This window comes from Sinohyriopsis cumingii, chromosome 18 (assembly GCF_028554795.1).
Source record: "Sinohyriopsis cumingii isolate HCF-2022 chromosome 18, ASM2855479v2, whole genome shotgun sequence".
In the NCBI taxonomy this organism is placed as follows: domain Eukaryota; kingdom Metazoa; phylum Mollusca; class Bivalvia; order Unionida; family Unionidae; genus Sinohyriopsis; species Sinohyriopsis cumingii.
Window position 1 is genome coordinate 73,510,305 of NC_142978.1, and position 24,454 is coordinate 73,534,758.

General features: G+C 33.2%; 1 protein-coding gene across 5 annotated transcripts in view; it reads left to right on the forward strand.

Annotated features, from left to right (window-relative positions):
- LOC149776977 (leucine-rich repeat-containing protein 43-like) overlaps window positions 1–24,454 on the forward strand; it is an 80,085-nt gene that overhangs the window by 15,102 nt on the left and 40,529 nt on the right. For 3 of the 5 annotated variants that reach the window (XM_089941710.1, XM_089941706.1, XM_089941708.1), the window contains exons 6-12: window positions 5,421–5,541; window positions 7,465–7,582; window positions 9,459–9,535; window positions 14,750–14,932; window positions 15,763–15,871; window positions 17,368–17,588; window positions 24,044–24,154. In XM_089941710.1, coding sequence (XP_089797836.1) covers window positions 5,421–5,541; window positions 7,465–7,582; window positions 9,459–9,535; window positions 14,750–14,932; window positions 15,763–15,871; window positions 17,368–17,588; window positions 24,044–24,154 — 940 coding nt within the window. Of the gene's footprint in view, window positions 1–5,420; window positions 5,542–7,464; window positions 7,583–9,458; window positions 9,536–14,749; window positions 14,933–15,762; window positions 15,872–17,367; window positions 17,589–19,815; window positions 19,879–24,043; window positions 24,155–24,454 lie in introns of all 5 variants that reach the window. The other 2 variants (XM_089941707.1, XM_089941709.1) reach the window with 1 other exon arrangement.

Genomic DNA, 24,454 nt, shown 5'->3' on the forward strand with positions numbered 1-24,454 from the left:
TTAAAGATATCTCCAAATACAATAATGAAGTTTCAGAAATAATCCTTCGAAAATTATGCTAAAACCGTAAAAGCTTAGTGGTAGTTTGCTTTGAATTTTGCGGTCACTCCATGCCTACCTCCCAATTTCATAATATCTCTTGATTTTTGCAGAGAACTCCTGATTATTACATTATATCTTCAATTTTCATGTCTCCTAAAAAAGAAAAGTCCTACATAAATAGATATATCGTATGCATTCCATGGAAGCCATGTTCTGTTGTATCACTTGTGAATATTGTCATGACAAAATAATTACTAGAAAGAATTCGCTTCTTCACTAAATAGGATGTTAAGTTTAAACATTTTTCATGTAAATTTTTAATTTTTTTCACCTACAACAATACAAAAATCAGAAAATAAACCAGAACAAAAAATAAACAACAATAAAATTGTCTGCAGTTAATTTCAATCCCAAGAATGATCACCTTGAATGATGTAGCTCCTTGTGCTGTGGCTCCATTCCAACCAAAGAAACTCACTAGTGAGCACCTGGCATTTTTATACCGTATATACAAACATTAACTACCATCATTAAACTAAAAGAAGGAATGAAAATACATACCATGCAGTATGTGTCCTCAAAAAACTAATTCAAAATATATGTTTTATAGTGAACAATGCTAAATACCTTACGAGTTGACAATAAGGAAATAAAGTCAGATATACAATGAGAGGAAAATAGTTGCCACATGTACGGTACCGTGAGGATGCCTATTTAGGTACCTTTAGTTCAACAAATTTGGTGATCCTTTATTTGTCAATCAATTGCTGGTGCTTGCATAGCACAGTGTCTTTGAATCATGACAAAGGGCAAGTCATTTTCACAAAATAGTTGCATCGATAAGGGTTAACTTTTAATTAGTCACGCTGGTTTTCTTGCTTGTTTATTTAAGATTAACATTAGCTATTATGCAGTTTGGCCACAGCTGACCAGGATATGGAAATAGGGTACCTCATAGGGGAAAATAAGGTGCATCACAGGGAGAAACCGCACGTCCTTTGCAAATTTCGTCCATATTAGACCTGAAAAATCGATCAATATTAGTGAAAACAAAGCTTTAAAAATGCCATGAAAAACCTCCCAAATTTAGGTCCCAATCTCTCTATTTTTTTTAATTCAGTCTCCCTACTTGGCTTTTGAAAAGTTGACAGGTATGCCTTACACCCCATTTTACAAAACTACGGTAATCATGCTAATATTATGGAATGAAAGGCAATTACATGTCAATATACTGGTATAGTTACCAGTAAAAATTTTCTCTTAACACAAGCCAGTTTTGAGGTTTTAGTGTTTAACTGGCCTGTTTTGTTGTCTGAAAATGAAAGGCCAATCCACCAACTATCAACAAAGGAGACGCCGAAATATCAAGCTTAAAATTGTGTGGAATGGTGTGATGTTGTTCAGCAAAAACACAAAACATAGGTTGATGATGATCTTAGTTGATCTTTAATGAGAATTTTAGCCTTTATTATTACCACTTTTCGTGAACATGTAAGTTATGCTGGTTATGTGCCTTGTACAAGTAAACGTGCATACCTTTTCATAAATATTACCTCAGTTTGTAGGATCGCTTATATCATTGAAAATGAATAACTCATGAGTGCAAGATTCAGTGTAAATGGAACAGCTATTAAGGACTAGATGAAATGTTATCTGGAAGAATGCAATTTGGTCAAAACAATTAATAAAGCAAAATTTGCTTATAATATATTTGGGAATAAAAAAGGATTTAAGTCATATGTGTCAAACTCAAGACCCGCGGGCCACATCAGGCCTGGCATACAATTATATCAGGCCCGAGAGGTCTTGACCGGCATACAATTATATCCGGCCCAAGAGAGAATTTTAGGCTATGGTGTTTCCCAATGCACACTTTGCTGAAAAACTTAGCTTACTTCGCACCGAGTTCACACGGCACTTTAGTGACTTTGAAGCACAGAAAAGTAATTTCGAGCTGTTTCGTAACCCATTTGCCATAGACGTGGAAACTGCACCTGTAAATTTGCAGATGGAGCTAATAGAGCTGCAGTGTAATGGGACACTAAAGACAAAGTACGACACTGGGGGGCCTGCACAGTTCACTCGTTTCATTCCTGAAGAGATGCCCCAGCTTTGTCTACATGCGGCTCAAACCTTGAGCATGTTTGGTAGCACATATCTGTGTGAGCAGCTGTTTTCTGTGATGAAGATTAACAAAACATCACACAGGAGTCGTCTCACTGATGAACACTTGCAGTCCATCATGAGAATCTCAATGACACAGAACATTATTCCCAATATAAATGAACTTGTAGCCAAGAAAAGATGCCAAACATCCAGCTCTGACAAATTGGCATAAGAGCGAAAATGGGTATGCCAATGATTTTTTTATTAAAACTTTTTTCAGTTTTAATTTATATTAATGTTTAAAAAAGGTTTAATTTTCCGCTTATTGAATTTTATCCTGTTCGGCCCGCAACCTTACGTGTGATTTGAGTTTTGGCCCGCTGAGTGATTGAGTTTGACACCCCTGATTTAAGTGATGCTATGCATGCTTTACACTGTGTAAGTACTGGTCATTATAGTTCAGCCTGGTCTCCTGGGTAAACTAAACCGGCCCACGAATTATGAAGTCTGTATTTACCTTTATATAATTTTGTGATGGGGAAATCAGAAAATATGCACATGCAAAATGATAAAAACATCATTCATAGTACTTGATAACAGTTTAATAAGTGTGTGGACACCAAAAATTATTATTTTTAGATGCATATGTCTTAAAGCACAGAATAAAGTATTTGTTCATGTCCCAAGATTTACAGCCTTTACAGTAGTTGACAAAAACACTTAAAAACTCTCAAGTTTAGATATTGGCCCACTCCTGTCCTTCCAGACCTTTATTTTTTCCTAAATTATTATTATTAAATTATTATATACGATATACAGTGTATTGTATTTTGTGGTAAAAAAACAATATATTTTAACTTGTGGCTTTGCCATTTGTTATAATGTCATGATTTCTGGTGCCACATAATGAAATATATCCCATATTTATGCAGGGAAAGAAAATATCCCCTCTGTGTGTGTGTGTGTGTGTGTGTGTGTGTGTGTGTGTGTGTGTGTGTGTGTGTTGTGTGTGTGTGTGTGTGTGTGTGTGTGTGTGTGTGTGTGAGAGAGAGAGAGAGAGAGACTTGGATTTTTAATGTAGCTTTAACAATTTTTCAGTCATATTGCTATGATGTCTGCAGTGTGGCAGTTTATAGTGATGTCTAGCACTGGGGCATCATGTCGCAGACATGTAGCATGATGTCCCACCCAGTCACATTATCCTGACACCAGGCCAACCAGTCCTAACACTAACCTCTTAATGCTGAGCGCCAAGTGAGGCAGCTGCCAGTACCATTTTTTTCATAAGTCTTTGGTATGACTCGGCCAGGGATCGAACCCATGATCTCCTGCATCCAAGACAGATGCTCTAACCACTAGGCCACCGGACTGGCACCTATATATTTGTCTTGCACTACACTAGTATTACACTATCTTACATATACATCATATTGAACATTAGAAACAGAGTACTGTGTATGCACTTTCATTTAGGGCATACCAAATTTTTTCTCTTTGGTTACATCACACCACAATATGCAATTAAAGTTGATTTACCTTTAAAGAAAGAAAAAGACACCAGGAATACATATGAATTGTGGCACCCATAAATAACATTTTGAAAAAACTTAAACATTGATATCCCTTAAAAAAATAAATGCAACTACATTAGGTGTATTTTTCTGTTGGCCAGTTGGTATCACATGCTTGTAGTATGTACATACATATAAGTTGGATCAAAACTTCATGAATCCAGATCTGCTGTCATATAATGTGCCAGGAGTAAACAGTAGAACAAACAACACAGACTCCAGTATTTTGACAGATTATGTCATGGCAGGTCATGACCAGTCTCTGATGTTTGCTCTAATTTGTAAATAAGTATATATATATGGCATGTTGAGATTATGATGTGACCATCAACATTACACTGATGCCTTTATTCTGATTTGAATTAAAGATGTTGCTATGATCCACCAGCATATTATCATGATTGTTTTCTCATTACATCCATGTTTATACTTTCTCTTTTTTAATACATCCAAATTTCACAAGTTCCATTTTCTTTTGGAAACCTATAATTTCTAATTAGGCATTATGAGATTGCAAAATACAAGCTTGATTTACTTACGTCTGAAATTGAAGAGCTTTACAACATGCAAAACTATGAACCTCCAAAAATTAAGATTCAACAATGGAAGTGCTCCAATAAGCATCAGCAATTTTACACTTGAAACAAAAAACGTATTTCAGTACCACACTTTTTTGAAAGAATTGTGCTAAGTTTAAAACTACTGTACCTTCAAGAGATGTATTAGATTGACTTAAGAAAGTCATGAAACTTAACAAAGTAATGGTGCCACTTTTTTGAACTAATTTGTTGCTCTTAACATACATACTTGATCTTGTGTCTCGTAAGTTGGTCGTCATAGGGATAGTATCCAAAATTGGAGTAAATTGCCAGATAGCAGAGTTGCTTATTTAGTGACTGTGGTGCAGAGTGCTAATACATCTATATTTCTAATTTCTCATTTTAAAACCACGTAATCAGAATTCTGATTGACTTGGGGATAATATATTTTGTCAAATAAAACTCATTGGGTAAAGGTGTAAATGTCATCGGATACTCATTTGGGTTGATTTCATCTAAACTGATACCAGTTAAGCAAATTCGTGCAGATTTGTGCAGAATGAGCAACACAAATTAACATGCTGATGGCAGGGATCATACTTTTCATTTCACCATAGAAAAGAGGTATTTCTATTACAGTATTATTACAAGATCTTTCAATATTGCACTGAATATCTTATAGAATGTGTGCCATGTTTGTGTATTGCATGAATTTTACTTGCCTTTCAAAATATCTCACCATTCATGTATTTATTTTAGCAGTCAATACTTTGCTTATAGTGGGAGTTTGAAATCAGTCGTAGTACATATGATGAAATTTTTTTATTATGATTTTGAGTATAACAGTGAAATCCATCATAGTGGACACCCCATAGAAAGTGTACCTGCTCATAAAGGTCAATTGTTTAGGTCCATTCACATATATTTATATACATTTTAACCTCTTTACAAAGGACACTTGTCCATAAAGGACATTTTGTGGACCTTTGAGTTTCCTTAATAGACAGGTTTCACTGTATATAGAAGACAAGCAGACATGTGTGACAACATGTTAATGCATTATAACTGTGAAACCTAATGATATATTTGATAAACCTAGCAATTCAAACTATGTTTTATGTTTGATATAACAATATTTGATTTTTTCCATGTTTATTACGAGGCCATGTCTACTGTCATTAGATCTTGGGCACAACAATCTGACGGATCTGCTGGATGTGGTCCGTAAACTTGGAAGCTTGCCAAAACTTAGGAATCTAATTTTACAGGGGAATCCACTAGCTGTAAGCAGTTGTTACATCTACTGTTTTCTTGTCTTGCCTGATATTATCTGTAAGGAAAAAAATATATCCAGGTTTCTAAATTGTTATGCACAAAATTTTTAGATCACTTTTGAAGAGATTTAGAATCTTTAATTCAGAAAAAAATGTCAATCATTTTTAGGGTATAGATCATGATGTCAGGCCATCTCTTTTTCAGTCTGATTTTGTGAATTTTTGTCAGTGACATACATCACATTTTGGGTACAATATTTACTGAAGTCTGAAATCCACATTACCATATAAACGTGTTTATACGTTGAGTCAAACTGCAAACAGTTAAGATCCTTATTTGCCATATCATAATGTGCCTGCAGATCAGAGTCTGTGTTGTTTGTGCTACTGATTACTGCTAACAAACTGCATAGACCCAGATGTGCTGACACATTAAGTGATGGAAGTTTGCAGTTTGGCTCAATTTATAAGTGAGTACATACAGTAATTTGTATTATATATCGAGGTAAAAATGTCTGCCCTTGTAATTATATCAGAAACTACAATTTTATGGAGATGCAAACAAATGTAAATCTGATAATGATTAAAAGCTTGAACAAAGAATTACGACACAGTATTTAGGATGTGGTAAAAGATGACAAAGAATGGAAGCCACCATAGTGAGGCCAATAATTCTTGCAGTATTTACAACAATAAGTAGATTCCAGTTTTTTGTGATAAAACACAGGAAGAATAATCCAACAATTGACAAACTGCACATACCTACCACCAAATGTCCGTCAGGTTTTTTATGTGAGTATGCCAGTGGAGGGGGAGGGGGATAGCTTGTCTGACTATAAACCTATAAATCACTCTGGTTCACAGATGATCTAATGCTTTGTCTAAATTCACTATATAACATGTACAAATTCAAGCTGTTACAATTTCACAATCTTTCATCTGGAATATTTGTGAAATGTTCACAATTAACCAAAAATTACTCTCCAATAAGGAGGTCAAAATATAAAATGAAGTCTTTGGTTTTATTTTTTCAAATGCTGTGCCAATATTATGCATAGTTATGTCTGATTTGGGGTTTTGTCCATTACGCTTCTTGTCTGAATTGTGTTTTGATCTTTGCACTTTTCTAACATTGCTCAGACCTACATGATTTTTTTCTGTTAGAAAATCAATTATGGGGACACCATATATACTCACTTATAAGTTAGATCTAACTGCAAATCACATAGTGCACCAACAGGTCTGGGTTGATGCAGTTTGTTTGGATTTTATAAGTTGAACAAACAAGATAGACCCTGATAATGTATTGGCAAATTGTATGGACCCAACATACAAGTGAGTATTTACAGCAACAGTCTAGTATTTTACTATTTGAAGATTTAAAGGTGTTCACGGTGATTTTAGTGTTGCGTCTTGAGTTTTATCAGTGACATATCAGTTGAGTGGGTAAAATGGATACTGTACATACTCACATATTAGTCAGGTCAAAGTGAAAGAAGTACAATCCCAGATCTGTTGCATAATATGGCAGTTGATCAGGGTTAGTGTTGTTTGTTCTACTATTTATTCCTAACAAACTGCACAGACCCAGTGCATTCTGGGACTATTCTGTTTGCTTGTACATGAGTATATACAATATTTGCAACAGTAAAACCACCATTAACATCCTCAAATCCTTATCCCTATTCCAACATGCTGTTCAAAATATCAAAAAATAGCTAAACAAGTTATTCTTTTTGGCATGTTGTAATGTCACAGGGAAAGTTATATTTACAGCTACAAATTGTCATGTTTAAAAATCAAAAAGTTGTGCAGAGGTGATGAAATGCAGTTTATCTTTTGCAAAGTACAGTTGAATTGAAGAACAAAAATACATTTTATAATATCTTGATTAAGGATGACTGCATGTTTTATACCCTATTCTCCCTACAGCTTATTCCTGGGTACAGAGGATACACCATTGACTGCTTGAGGAAACTAAGTATCCTTGATGACATCATGATTTCTGCAGATGAGAGACATCATTTCAAGGGTCTAGCCCGCAGGAGAGGTATTGTTGTAATTAAGGCTTAGTAGATTTGTATGTACCATACTGAACAAGATGTCAGAGGGAAAGATATTTTAGGACTCAAAACCCTCATTTTGGTATTACAAGAACTTGGAGGTCTGATTAAGTAACACAGAAGTGTGGTTGAATGAGACTAGGATGTTTTTGAAGGGAGTTCAAGTTTACAGGCAGGATAGGTTCTTCTGCACAAAATGGTTAGGTTTCTCTGTTTAACAGTATAATACTTTTTAATGGAAAATGAGGTTCACTTGCCCCTTTCCATTTACAATAAACATTCTTCAAATCCACCCTTGGACCCAGATCTTCTGGTGTATTGTGCAACAGGATATCTGGATCTGTGTTGATTGCAGTTTTGTACATTTTACGCACAAATAATTATGCCACTGTTTTCAGCTTTATCACACATTATTCACATTTTGTTGGTAGCTTTATCATGCATCACTCACATGTCTTAGGTAAGTTTATTACACACATGTCTTAGGTTAGTTTATTTCACACATGTATTAGGTAAGTTTACTACACACATGTATTAGTTAAGTTTTTTACACACGTGTCTTAGGTAGGTTTATTACACACATGTACTACTTAAGTTTATTACACACATGTATTAGGTAAGCTTGTTACACACATGTATTAGGTAAGTTTATGACACACATGTATTAGGTTAGTTTATTTCACACATGTATTAGGTAAGTTTATTACACACATGTATTAGGTAAAGTTTATTACACACATGTATTAGGTTAGTTTATTTCACACATGTATTAGGTAAGTTTATTACACACATTTATTAGGTAAGTTTGTTTCACACATGTATTAGGTAAGTTTATGACACACATGTATTAGGTTAGTTTATTACACATATGTATTAGGTTAGTTTATTACACACATGTATTAGGTAAGTTTATGACACACATGTATTAGGTTAGTTATTACACATATGTATTAGGTTAGTTTATTACACACATGTATTAGGTCAGATTGCAAGCTAATTAATAATACAACCTGACATGGCATTCTTCTTTTGGAGTTTGGGGACAAATGTTTAAACTTCTCATCATATTATCACATCAAAGACCAATAAAGGTAGAGGAATACTTATATTCTTTAGCAACAGACAGATAATTCAATGTTCATGTCTTTTTTTGGGGGGGTAGTTTCATTTCACTTGTATATCCCTCATGTGAACTGTGCATTCTGCTTGCTTTACATAAATACTATCACTAAATTGCATACACTATATCTGAGTCCTTCCCATGCAATCATGCATATTGGAACAGACATTTTTATGCTGAGATCAGCTAGCATGAGATATTGTATCTACTGTTCCATTATTTGAATTATAATAATTGTCAATCATTAAATGTGTGCAAAGTCATACATTTGGCATATTCAGTACAATTTTAATGGGTCATACTATGGGAAAATATAGATCAGCTGGATAAACAAAAAATTTATTATTCGTGAACAATGGTAACAATTATTCCAGTTTAGTTAACAAACTGTTTTGTATAATTATTAAAATATATGCTTTTTAGATTGTAATGTTGCCATGCCTAATTATCTTATATGATTTGAAAGTTTTCTCTTTTTCTAAAATTTATTATTTGTATATCACAATACTAATATATAAAAAGTGTTATAATAAACCAGGTGGAATATACGGGTAATTTATTGATAATCAAACCATAAATAACAAATAATACTTTATTAAATAATTTGTGATTGATTAGTTATGTACTATGCTGTATCGTGGTTTATACCATAAATATTCTTTTAGTTCATTGTTTTGGTCAGTTCATGAATCTGTTTCTGAATTTGAAAATGTCGAATGACTGATTTGCTTTGTCTTTTTTAGAGTACATACTTGATGAAGCAAAGGTGACATTTGAGGTGACCTGCATCAAAGGGGTACCCATTCCAGATGAGTTGAAGGTATCTCTTGTTTCAAGCTGAACTAGCTCAGGCTACATATTGTTTTGGTGCCAGGTTAAGTACTGGTTGGTAACCACTTGGTTCAGAATTGGACGCTGATAGGTTTTATTGGTTACCTGATTGCCAATGATTCCAATTCATGCCAACATTACCAGTAAAATGTGGTAAAAGTGGTAACTGGGAAATGGAGACATCTGCTTAAGATGTTTCCTATACACAGGCCAGATGTAATGGTTGGAATGATGTAAAGCTGATGTTTGCATTTCTGGAGAGACAGTAAAATTTTAAAAACACTAAGTTCACTGTAACTGAAATTTGACTTAAGTGTTTTGGTTAGTTTTGGTTTTAAGATCACCATCAAAACATATTAGCTGAAGTGAAGCAGAATGAATCATTAGGTATTATCTGAAGTGAAGCAGAATGAATCATTAGGTGAACAATTACCTATCATGCTGTTAAAGGTTTCAATAGTGATATGGTTAATTAACACTGTTTGATCCAAACAAGACATCAAGAAAGAAAATAATACAGAAAGAAAGGCTGTCAAACAGACTGAAAGACAAAAGACAGACCGACAGAACAGAGAAAGCAAAACAGAGACATTGAGTTAAAAACATATAGTGATTTAGAGAAAAATAGAGGAAGACAGACCAGTACTACAGTTTATACCCATAGCAAGACAAAAAAACCACTGTATTTTATAGTTGAAACATTTATTTGTCATTGTGGATGAGAATGGCAACTGTAGGGACATTTTTTCATGGTTTATATGCACAAGGTGTGATTTTCTCACTCTCTCTCTTTAGAAATGTCATTATGTTGTGAGTTTAGCTTTTGTTTTGACTCTTTGGTCTCAAACTAATAACAGAAAGAAGCAAAACCAAGTTTAGTAAATTCAATAAATACATTTATTTTTTTAAGTTACAAAGTAAAAAAATTCAGAGGAATTTGCAGTATTATGAATTTAATCCCAAATAATCCTAAATGTTTTGTGAATTAAATCCTAAATAATCCTAAATGTTCTCACAAGTTCCAAAATACAGAGTGTTCCAAATGAATTCTAATATTGAATATGCTGATGTACCAATAGTCTTGAATAGGTTGATGTACAATGAGACAAATCCATAATGTCTTTGAATGAATTCACAATTATCCCAAAATATAGTCAAAACATCAGTGATCACTTTGTAATTCCAACTCTACCCTCAATCATGGACAGAGGTCAAGCACAGAATATAAATTAAATATATATATATATAACATTTGAATTTAAAACTTTAAACAATAAATGTTCTAACAACAATGATCCATTAAAGCTGTCCATCTTTAAAGCAGTACTATATCAACACACTTATAAGTCAAACTGCAAATTGCATAGCCCCAGATCTGCCATTGCATTTTGGACCAGTATATCTGGGTCTATGCAGTCTGTTAGGAGTAATCAGTAGAACAAACAACATAGACCCTGATCTGCAAGTGCATTATGCAGTGGCAGATTAAAGTCTATGTTGTTTGTAGTTGGACTCATTGTTAAGCAAGTATATACTGCATTTTGACCAGTGTGCATGAGAGCAATATGAAACCTCATTTTCAATACAACATTTTAGTACTGATGAATGGCCATCTCTAAACAAGACAAGTTAATGGGATTTATCAGTCAGTAATGTAGATTAATTTGGATGCACATTGTTCACTTTAATTCTTCTAGTTGTAATATGCACTCACCTGTGAAAGCAAAAAGCCATATGTTAGTGGGGTGATGGGAATTTCTGCCCAGTTTGAAGTTTGAAACAGTATTTATATGGTTGGGACTGACCTGTGACTTTGAATGATGTATGGTATTTTGGATGATCCATGTTGGAGTTTTTAAGCAATAAATATGTAAACACTGAAGACTTTCAGATACCAGATATTCAAGTGGCTGAAAGTTTACTTGTCAAAGTTCTAATAGATATTCATATTAATTTTCACAGGTAATATAATGGGTTAGCATATGTAGCATTGGGTGCAAGCTGATTTGAAACATGTCTGATTCAGACCAGGCCTGTTTAGACCACATTATGGGCAAATTCAAACCATGTGAAATACACTGTTTTCCAAAGCAGTCATTTCAGCCTGCAAAGCTTTAGAATCTGTCTGATACACAATGCACTAAATGTTGATACAATTGAATAATTTCCAATCCCTATCTCCTTTAAATATTGATCTGCCAAATAAACATCCTGTCACCTAATTCAAAGTTCTGTTAATCAAAATGACATTTGTTCTTACCTCTTCTTGGGTAGTGAATTAAGATAATCCAGGATAATTACTCATTCATGTAGCCATTATCTTTTAAACCTGCCATGGCCCAATGGCTGATGTGTGACTTTTGATGCTGGTTTTGTCTTTGCATGGACATTGTCATGTGGTCAGCCAGCAGTGACGTAGTATACTGTTAGTATGTGATATATGTTTCAGTCATTTCCGCTACCAGCTCAGAATCTGTGAAACATATTACTTTTTAAGTTAAGCAGATTTTTAAGAATCATTCTGAAAAATGGACACACCTCCTTGAAAAAACATAACACTACACAGTACCCATCTAGCACCATGTTGGCCTGGGTGATTCAGATGGCAGAATTTCCCCAAATACAGATAACAAGAAATGGAGGACAGGTTTCAGTAATGAATGGAAGATTTCATATTTTTGTATGGAAATCAGTGAGGGGTGAGATGGTAAATCGTCCATTTTGCTTGGCTTTAGAGTTGTTGTTGTTGTTGTTGTTTTTGTTGTAGGGTTTAACGCCATTTTTCAGCACACGATAGGCTATAATGGCGGCCAGTATTAATGGTGGAGGAAGAACCCGGGACAACCCCCGGAAAGAACCATCCCCATGAGAAGCTACTGGCAAGCTTTCTCACATACCCACATTGGCTGAATCCGAGACTCGAACCCACGCAGGCAGAGGTGAGATGGCAGTGATCATGTTAGAGTTGTAATTGCAATCAAGCATGTTATTTTCCAAAACATGTGACAAGGGCAAATGCATGAGTGAAAATTGCATCTTACCCACAGTTTGTCTTATATTTACAAATTATACTCACTGCAAGAAAAAAATTTAGTTTGATCAATAAGTGTTAGCTTAAATAGGTACTGCCGTCTGTTTTGTCTGTCTAAAATGTGTTTGACATTTGGAATAAAAACAGCTTCATGGTTTATTTAAATTCAAAGAAAAGAAATTAAATGAAATATGTAAGAATGTTTATTTTGCATTGCCAATTTAATAGTGAAATATTTACAAAGCAATTCATTAAAATTGAAATAGTTTATTTTATTTATTGAGAAATAATACAATTACTGACATTTAAAAATTTGTTGAAAAAAGTGCCCTTGAAGTAACATTTTTTTATATATAAATATTGGTTTGCCAACATTCATGGCATTGTCCAAAACTAATCCTGACAAATGCCTGACAACAGTTAATGAAAACACAATTTCCAAAACTCTTAAGTGTTCTGTCCATTAATGTCTGTCTTATATTATATTTTAAAATCTTCATAAGTTTATGTTCACCTCTCTTGCAGATCAGCAAAGGCCTTCCTTTCCTTGGTTTGCTTTGCAATATTTCTCTCATCTTTTGCCACTCCAAACATGCAGTGGTGGACTACATGGATACATGAATCATTCTTAGATAGTTTCTTGATGACCCTCCTAGCATGCTCATAGCACTACTGTCTTTTCAAGAGGATGGTTTTTTATTTTCTGTTTGTTCTTGTTTTCATACTTTTCTTCATCTTCCAATTTTAATCAGCAGATGACAACTGACTATTAGTGAAATCACAATAATCAAAGTCACATGGGTCATGTAAGTGCATTTACTCTTTTTAAGTTAAATATAAATTGTTCTTTTACAAATTTAACACCAATTTTCTCTAACAAAAGTCTATTCAGTCCTGATTATTGAATGCTCTGCACCTTAACAGTCATCAAGAAACTTCCACATGAGAATTATTGATGTCTATAATAATGGTCTTTTACAATGGTGGCCTTGTACTTAACTTGTGTCAAGAAAAGAGCACATCGAGTGGAATTGTCACAATATAGGGTAGTACAAATTTGTTTATCAATATGCGTAGCTTTCATTGTCACATCACAGCACATGACATTCTGTGCTGGATCACACTTCTAGGTTCATTTCATCCAAAAATGTCAACGTACTTAACATTGATTTTGCCATATATACTTCTCGGGGTGTTTAAATAATAACCTTCTAAATGTAATGTGGATATATAAGAATCCAAATGAATCAAATACTTGCCACTTAAAGGTATGTAGAATCGATTTCTAAAAATTGACACCCATTACTGAAATAGTCGGTGTTGAATTTGAACATGACCTGTGTGACTTTTACTATAGTGTTACACAAAGAAACTTCTCTGCTAAAAAAGTTTTACATTGGTCACTATAGCAAAAGCAATATGTATAAAATGACAATGAAGTATTATCACATTATAGAACTTCACACCAAAAAATAATCTTGTTGTATTGCTGTAATTCCAGCTTAAATTGGAAATCATTGTGAGTTTGTCAGTAGTGAAAGTGTTTTTGAAATTACATGTATTTCACACCAGCCAGTACAGCCAGCTGTCTGTGAATTATTTTTAAGCACACTTCCTCCCAGTGAACACATATTGGCAACAGTGTAACTTGTAACTGTTGTTAATTTTTTCACATTCTTATAATGTAAATACAGTAATGATTTAACATTTTTACAAGATTTAAAAAAAATGCAAAAGTTCAAATGTTTTTTAACATATAAGCAGATAGTAATGTCAGAATTAATTATACTTGCTTAAAAGTCAAGTTCAAATGCAAATTGCATAGACCTGGATCTGCCATTGCATAATATACCAGCAGATCTGGGTTTTCTTTTTACATTTTGTTATGATAATCAGTAGAACAAAAAAGATAGACCCCTGATCAGCTGGTGCATTATGTGATGGCAGATTAGGTCTATGTTAATATCAGTTTGAGCTGGCTTATTAGAGAGTATATACAGTGCTTTTCAGAAATGTATTACATGTTCTGACCATTGAACTATAATATTACCTTAGAAAACATGTTAGAGCTGACAAACAGAATTTTGTTTCATGTCCCATGTTCTACATTCAGGAGTCAAATGATAAGAAGTGATCAGTTAGCTTTCTCCTGTCTCCTGTCTATTATTACAGAATCCTGAAGATTTACCAGAATTTCCAATGATAGAGAGGAAGTACTTTGTTCAATTCATGTTCCCTGAAGACGCATCAAGCAAGGCTGAGGTGTTCCAACTCACTCAAGATGACTTTGGAAGACTGTCGTCCATGGCAAGCACCATACGCAGTTTGGATGAATCTCGGCTGGAGCAGTTTAAAGTAGGATTAATCTATATCAAACTTTGTTGCTACATAAAATTCGTACATAAAATAATTTTGAAGTATTATGTATTTCTTTCTGCCCATTTATGGATATGATTTTAATCAAGATTTGTTTCTAGGTTGATAATTTAACCTTATTCAAGAGTAGAATAAAACAGAATGTAAATACATGTAGTCACAGAATTATCAGAAATAATCCTGGCTCTACTGAAAGATCTTTTTACTGTTTGAGAATGGCTTAAACCCAGCCTTTTGTCAATTGCCTTGATGGACTTTGTGTAAAGGATGCCAGTATAAAAATGTACCTTAGTAATACTCAGCAAAAGCAACCTTTTTAATTATCATTTGCATCATGGAGAGAGAACACTCATTTTGGTCCCAAGTAAGTATTATCTATTCAGTTTAAAGGGTATTGTATTATACAATAAAACAAAAATAACTTTCTCAGATAAACATAATTAGTCACCTTTTTTGCATTTACATTTGGTTTCTGTTTAATAGATGAATAAAGATGTACTAGTACCATTAAATTTAGGTTTTGTGGAAGATTGGTTTTCTTGACCAAATGGGCCTCTTCTATAAATAAAGTCACTATTATTATTATTGTTATTGTTATTATTATTATTATTATTATTATTATTATTATTATTAATATAGAAAATAAACTAGATGCTGAAGGTCTTGCTTAAATCCAAAGTGAATAAAGTGGACTGCTTTCCTAGAAAGGAATAAAGTAGTTATGATTATTGATTTTTCACCTGTGGACAGTTGTCACTCTACACTATTGATAATTCATTTAATTCTCACTATCTTTAACTTTTCTTCAGGATAGTACAAATACCCTAGACAAGCCATCTGAAGGCAGTCAGCCTGAGGCAGTAAAAAATGTCAACTTCACAGAGAAACCTGAGGTTGTAGAGTCCAAAGAGACATCAGGTCTGTAAAAAATAAAAATACTCAGAAAGTTAGAAACAGTCCACTGGATATCAGCATAAGTCAGTCAAAGATAGATTAAAATTACCAGAAATAATTGTGATAGAAATTGGTTTAGAAGTACTGTATTGCAGCCATTAAGATACATTAAAAACAACATTCCTTATAGCTTTATATACTGAGGCAATTGGAGTAAATTGCCTTGCGCAAAGACACGCCACTGTAGCTGACACAGGCTGGTCTGATGGTAGGATTTGAACCCACACCCTTTCAGCTGTGAGTCCAGCAAGCTAACCACTGCAGGTTAAAATACGAATGCTAAAAATCAACTATCTTCTGATCTAAAATTAGTTGCACTAATTATCCTTAAACATTCTTGTTGTTACACAAGTTAGCAAAAGTTTTCTGCACTAGGAATTGGCATTATACATGTGTAAATGTCCAACTAAGAATATCCCTTATGTACAAGCATTTAGTAACCACAGTGGCTCATTGGTTAGCATGTCAGACTCATGACTGAAAGGGTGTAGGTTTGAATCCTGGTTCAGCTGTCATGGTGTGTCCTTTAATCCTTATGTCTTGGCTCTCAATAGCTAACCATATGTACTCACTTATAAGTTAAGTCAAACTGCAAACAACAAAGATCATGATCAGCCATAGCATAAAGCGCCTGCAGATCATGGTCTATGTTGTTTGTTCTACTGATTAATCCTAACAATCTTCACAGACCCAAATCTGCTGGTGCATTCTGCAATGGCAGATCTGGGTCTGTGCAGTTTGCAGTGGACTTGACTTATAAATGAGTACATATGGTAGTTTCACTACCGTGCCATAAAACACCAAACCAAAAAACAAACTAAACAAATTATTTATAAAATTTAGTTTTCTTAAGTTTTCAGAGGTGTTTTTGTTCCACAGATCAAATTCAAAAGATTTATTACCTTGATACATAAAGGATTTTTATATTTGTAAATGAATAAACTGTTTTATAATGTGCATTCATTTCAATTTGTTATTTGAGCTACTGCATGCTGGTATATATTTTATATCTCCTGTATTTGCTGGAGTCTATCACATTTTTAAACAATCTCTGATATTCCTGCCTTGGAAACAATATCACCAGCATTGTCAGCCAAAGATAATGAATATTATACTGTTAAATAGTTGCTTTATTTGATAAGTTTTCAATTATTTTTTTCTTAAAGGAAACTTGATTGGCTAAGTTTCATAGTCCCCCCTCCCCAACGTAAATAATTTTCTTTTGAATAAATTAATAAGTTGATTTTTATGCACTTGCTTGAAATGCATGAATAATAAATTCTTTTAATTCTTCTGGGATAAGTCTCTATATTTTCTGATATTATTAGACACTGGAGACAGTACTCTATAACAGTTGCATCATTTTGTCTGTCATATCTCTTGCATTTCTAGAATTAATATGCGTTATTTCTGCTACTGAGATTGTGACATTTAATATGCTCTTTGCTCTTTATTTTAAGGTGAACAAGTCCAACAGACAAGTAATCTCGGGGATAAACAAGAAACAGAAAAGGAAGTGAAGGAGAAACCAGAAATAAAATTAGCCCCAATCGAATCTGCAAAAGGTGTTTGGGCTGAGGAGATTGAGCTGAAATGGTCAGAATCCATCATCAGGGATGATTTAATTTCCCTAAGGGATTTTTTCAAACAAGGAATGGACTTTTCTGTTGTGGAAGAAGTGGTAAGGAATGCATACAAGATAAACAAAAATCATTCATAATTCTAATGAGGTTTACTTAATTCACACTGATCTTCTATCTCTCTAATGAAGTATCAGAATTGAAAGATATTTATTTATTGAAATCATTCAAACTTAAATATTTTTAGGCAATGAAACACCAACTGTTATTCTCTGTTGACATTCCATATATGCTTGCTTATAAGTTGAGTTAAACTGAAAACATCATAGACCCTAATCTGCCATCACATAATGCACATGCATATCAGGGTCTATGTTGTTTCTTCTACATATTACTCTCAACAAACTGGAAATACCCAGATCTGCTAGTGCATTATGTAAAAGCATATCTGGGTCTGTGCAGTTAAAAGTCGGGCTAAAAAAATTAGCAAAGGTTTATTATGCATACAAAGCATGTGTTCATAATCTAAGATACAAAAATAGTTTAACATGGTTGATTTTTTAACAGTTTCTTGAAATCTCATTGTTTTTGGGACATAAACTTTTGCAATTTTACTGATAGATACATTTATTATGTTATATGGTATAGTTTACATGATATGGTGTACACATTACATAATCAGTGTCATGGTGCTATTTATATCTAATCTATGTTTCTACTCAAGGATTTAAATTCAACATATTTATAGTTTGATTTTATAAAAAATGAAAATAGAATTAAGGAAATTAATAGGGACACCTGTTTTATGATGATAGATTTTATTAAAATGACAATATTCATGACTAATTTTCACAGTTTGCCATGGAAACCTATGTATAGCTCTCATGGATTATAGTTTCTGAGAAAAGAAAGTGGTTTGTACTGCCATTAACATAAATATCCGGACATATAAAAAAAATATTATTTTGCTATGTTCTCTACAAACTTTATGTGAGAATGAACATTATAATTTTTCATGAATAATTTGTTCAGAAAATGAATATCTCAGTCCTGTTTATTGATGTACTTATTAAGTTAAAATGCAGGGGTCAGAAGTTTGCTAGTTCAGCTAGGTGGCATTGTAACCAGTTAAGAGCATTTCATAGAGTATAATGTTTCTGTGTTTTCTTTGACAAATAAAGGATTCTATTCGCAGTTCTGACATTTGATTTTGTTTTTGTTTCTAAAGCTATTGAGTTTGTTCATTTACATGTACTGTTGTTGGTAATGAATATTTGAAGTATCCCTGTGACCAGCCCTAAATGGTATAATTATTTTAATTTCTGTAAACTCTAGATGGGTCCACAAATTGTGTCAGATATCATTCTGTTAATCTGTTTAAATGGAAACCAAATAAAATAATTCAAGGCTAACAGATGTCAATCATCATCAGAATCTGATCTCAAGCGATGACTTTAACCCAGATTATATTAATATATGCAACTGCTGTTTGCAGTGAGTTCTGATTCTGACTCAGACATTGTGACATAACATAAAAATCATCAGTGACAACAGAATCTGTAGATGAAATAAAATAAATTTATTCTCAACACTGAATATTTGAATATGTTATATTTTCTTTCCAAGATGCTTGAAACAATCCTGCCACTGTAAGTACAAAAATGGTGAGAATTCAGCCAAATATGAAAATAAGCCAAATCTCTTAGACTGGTTCAAGAATTTAATCATGGAATACAGTTAGTTTTAATGTTTCTAAAGGTTTGAAGACTGAACCAACTATATATATATCCAAAATGAGGTTATCAAAGAAATCAGCCATTTAATAAAACTAAACTGGTAAGAAATTTCATATGCTGACTGCTTAGGGAATTATGTATGTGATCATGAGTTATGGTGTATGTTAACTGTTTTTATGCTACCCAATGATAACATCTGCAGTTAATCCATGTATTAATTAGGGTAATCAAAGTAGTTTCACTGACTGATGGTCATCCATTCAGTGACCTGTTTTCTAGTATGGGTTTTATATTACTTTTAGTTACTTTCCAACTTGAATTTTTTTTGTTTCATTGACTTTGAAAAATGGAAATTTTATGTAATATTCAAAAGTATTCAAAATTGTGAAAATATGGTACATTTAATATTGAAAAGTCCGGATATTTACATTGATGATGGCATATTATTGTTTGAAATCATATTGTCACTTTAAGATACAAATAATTTTTCTGTTGTAACAGTCATTTTTGCCATGAATAGATGGTTGCCATGGATCACTGTTACTATGGAAGTAATGCCAAGGTCAGTCTGGTATAATGCTGTGTATTACAGGTGTTATGTTACCCAGTTATTCCAGAGGAAGGGTCAGAGGCAGTAGCAGTAGCCAGTCAAAAGGTTCAGTGATATAAAATTATATTGTGTGCTTGGGCTGAGGTGTGGTTTATTGAATCAAGTTTTTAGTTTTGTGTGCTAGGGCTGAGGTGTGGTTTATTAACTATTTTTTCTTTGACTTGTTTTAAGGTTTATGGGCTGGGGTTTTTTCTGAATGTTTTACTTTCACTCACCTAATCATACCAGTCACCAAAACTGACAACATCGTTAAATTTATGTCAGTGAGGAGAAATTTCCTATTGAAAACTATCTTAAAATCATTCTATTTTTTTCTTCATTAATCTCTCAATTCTGCATACCAATATATTAATCCTTTTGGACAAAATTATTTCCAAACTATTATTAACCTGATTAAAACTTGAATATGGATGCGGGAGGTCATGGGTTTGATCTCCGGCCAAGTCATACCAAAGACTTACCAAAATGGTACTAACAGCTGCCTCACTTGGCGCTCAGCATTAAGAGGTTAGTGTTAGGACTGATCGGCCTGGTGACAGGATAATGTGACTGGGTGGGACATCATGCTACATGCCTGCGGCATGATGCCCCAGTGCTAGACATCACTATAGACTACCATACTGCAGATATCGTAGCGATATGACTGAAAAATTGTTAAAGCTACGTTAAAAATCCAAATCACACACACACACACACAAAATCTAAATATCATTTATAGTCATTGATGCATTGTTTTAAAGAAATTTCAGTAGTTCTTTCATTGTAAGAGTTCATTGAATGAATAGAATTAAACATAGTCTTTGGAAAGGGCTGGCATACATGCCTGTAATGCTGGTAGTGAAGGTCAAAGTCAACATTAAATTCAGTACTCGTTGGTTACAGGTATTAAAATTGTTCACAAAAGCAACAGAAAGTGTTTTTGAGTTATTTTAATTACCTTTTAAGTGAGTGACAGAAGTTAAAACCATGGATCTTACAACCAATTTCAAACAAGACTAGCTGTATGCTTTACAGTCTTAAAGAAAAAGTTTAAAAAATGGTAGCACCTAGGACCTGTAACAGATAGGAGGAAAAGGATATAAATTTGGCATAATAGTAACAGATTTTATTTTATATGCTTGACTAGTTTACACATAATTTAAATCTAATCACTTAATCATTTGATCTGTTAGAAGTAGAACCCAAAACTTTAAGCATTTTATACAGAATAAAACCTTTTAGCTGGGCTTGGAATCCCAGTTACCATGTATACTCCTGAATAAGTCAGGTTCTACATCAAATAGCATAGGCTCTGATCTACCATCCCATAATGCACCAGTGATTGTTCTGCTGATTACTACAAACAGCCTGTGAAGTTTGCAATTTGATCCAACTTATATGTGAGTATATATGGTAATAAAGTACCAGGTAATCCTGTACATGTATCTTTTATTAATTTGTGACTCTTTCTGATCTCAGATGCTTGGCATATATGTTCAATTGGCAGCTTTTGTTTTGTTTTCAACATTTTTTTTAAATGGTATTAATAAAACTTAAAACATAAATTTATGGATTAAAATAGATCGCTCTGAACTTTAGGTTACTCTCTCCTTATCTTTTAAAAATAATACAGGCAGAGAATGAATTACTAGCCCTTGTCATTGTCATAAACATACCTACTGATTATGTAGGAAAATGTAGAAATCAATGATGTCACTTTTTTATAATCTAATTGTCTCAAATTTTCATTAATCAGTGAAAAGTTTTACATTCACAGATTGAACCATTGGCCATCTTTCGAAAGAAATTCTTGCTTTTATTAACAAGAAAATCTTAGCAAAATCCATTATTGAAACATAATTTCACTAAAAACAGAAGAAAACTGTTAAATTTACATTCAGTTTTTAGGAAAATAAATGCTTTACTGCATCCCAAAATGTGACTTAATTTATGGGGGGGGGAGATTTAAAACTTGGTTTCGCATTATAAGTCTTTTAAAGTGTATGCAATTGTTCTGTACACACAGGTCATATTATTGTGAAGCATTTTATTTTGGAATTATTATTCTGTCAGAAATTTATTTTTTCAAACGAAAAAGATTATGTAATAAGCAATGATGAGCCATGTACAGGTAAATAGATATTATCATGAAGTAAAGAAGCAGAAAGAAAAACCATTTTTAATCCATTCTAATGTTCAAAATTTCTACAAGTTTTTACTAATTTTACTCTTGGTCTACAGCTGGTATCTTTTGAAAGTCAACTCCTAAGTTAGTCTTGCTATAGTCTTACTGTAGTCAGTAAATCTACAATTACCTGGTCTCATTAATCTCATGAAATAAATTGCTCAAATGTTATTTCTGGTTCTATATTCACAGTGTGCTTCAATGAGAGTGTTGTCATCGAATACAATACTCTGTGTAATAGGTGTGTGCACCCACCCACTCACTTATTTAAAAAAAAAATGAGAAGTGCCAAACTAAGATCTGCCTGTATCCAATAGGTATTCAGTCCTAGGCACAAAATTTGCAATGTAAGGAATTCAAGAAATAGCACAAAAGTAGACAACAAACATTAGCTTAGAAACAGGGTGATCCTATAGATTGTGCCTTGCCATTTGACCATTTTAACTAAATAACTTAACACAGGTCTATTATAACAGGAAAATGATATCAACTTAGTTCCTAGAGACTAGGTCATGTTTCTAATTTTACTTGACTGGACCTGTAATAACAGCATGATGACAATGTAAAAAACCTAAACATTCACTCACATTGAAGACTGACTTTAGCTTTTGGGGTCTTTATTTGATATGCCTTCATGTATTTGCATTTACCAGGCACAGTATGATGAGTACAATCAAACACTGATAAACCAAATATCCAGCAAATGAATACTCGCCATAATGTTTACAACTTGCTCCATTACAATGCATACAGTCATCTTGCATATGACCTTCAGAAATTCAAAATGTTGGAAAACACAAGCAAAATAATAAGGACAGCATCATTTCAAATTTGCAAATTCAAATTTATATTAATCCATGAAACTTAGTACATGATGCATACAAATGTGTTTTGCAGATCTCAATATCTTCGGATGAAAGCATCCTTAATGTAAGATGTAGTTGGATGAGTTGATGAATAGGGTGCATTGGAATGGCTAGCCTAGGGATTTTGTGAATGCTTAAGCTCATTTATCTTTTTGCAAAGTTTGATCAAAAATGCTTGAAGAGCATCACATGGATGATGAGCTTTATTCTCTCATTCAGCTTGAATTGTTTTCAATTATACATAAAAATGGACAAATTTGCATACCGTATATACTCGCTTATGAGTCCAGCTGCAAACTGCACAGACCCAGATCTGCCGTCACATAAACAGCATAGACCCTGATCTGCAGGCACATTATGCTGTGGCACAACAGGATCTTTCTTGTTTGCAGCTTGACTCAATTTATAATTGAAATCATACTTCATTACAGATATATAAAAAATTGTACAAAAATACATTTAAAAAAAGATAAATGTATAGGAATTAAGAAGGCATAATAATTGGCAGTTATGCATATAACTATATGCACTATGAATAATTTACAGGTTCATCACAAACTTGTTAAATAGTATCAAAGATACAGGGATTAAAGAGAAATGCACATATGTACATTGGAAAACAATTACTAATTTTAAAAAAATCATCAAAAGAATACTGACATGTTGAAATTTACTTTGTTGTTTAAACCTACAGTGGTATGGCTTTCCAAGTGGTCCTTACTTGTTTTCTTTTTCAAATTTTAAAGATGAAATTCTATTTTTAAAAATTTGATTTTATAAATATATTGTTCATATCTGCTGAAATTCGTCTGAGAATAATTAGAAATGTGTTATTACTGAAGTCAGCTTACTAGCTAGATTTAATATTTATTAAAAGACTTGTAAACTAAGTTGTTCAAAAATAGTTATACTATGTCAAATTGCACAAGATATTAATGAAAATTGGCATAATGGTAAATATATTGCAACAATTAAAGGCTAATTTATTTCTGTCTCTATGGACATTTATTGGAAAGTCATACATTTTGTTCTCTTTCATTAATAAACACTAAGCTTCCTTCCTCAAGCCCATTACAGGTAAATGATGCAGCTGAGAAACATATCCCACCTCTGATACCAAAAATACAGAGCTTAGACACCCCCCTCTGACCCCTGACCCTATGTGGCTAAACTGTTTCAGGTGCTGTGTTATCCAGCAGAGGAATCCAGTGAAGATTCAGGTTCCCAATCAGAAAAGAAAGACAAAGGAAAGGGAAATAATAAAGGGGAAAAGAAAGATGATACAAAAAAAGTAAGACTTTAATAGATATTTTTAGGAGTCTGCTCAAGGTAAATGCCATTTATGAATCAGCGAAGTTAAAGTATACATGTCAATGAAATTATGTGTTCTACGCATGAACCTTAAAATATACAAACATTTGATACCTCTTACAGAAAGTTAAAAATATCAACAAAACAAAGGAAACAATTAACTTAAATGTATAAAATCTGACCTCTGGCTTTCTTTGCAGATTCTTGTAAATAAATGTGTGCGCCAACCCAAACTCAATAATTAATAAACCAACTTTGAAATGAATTACTTGTTCCCTGT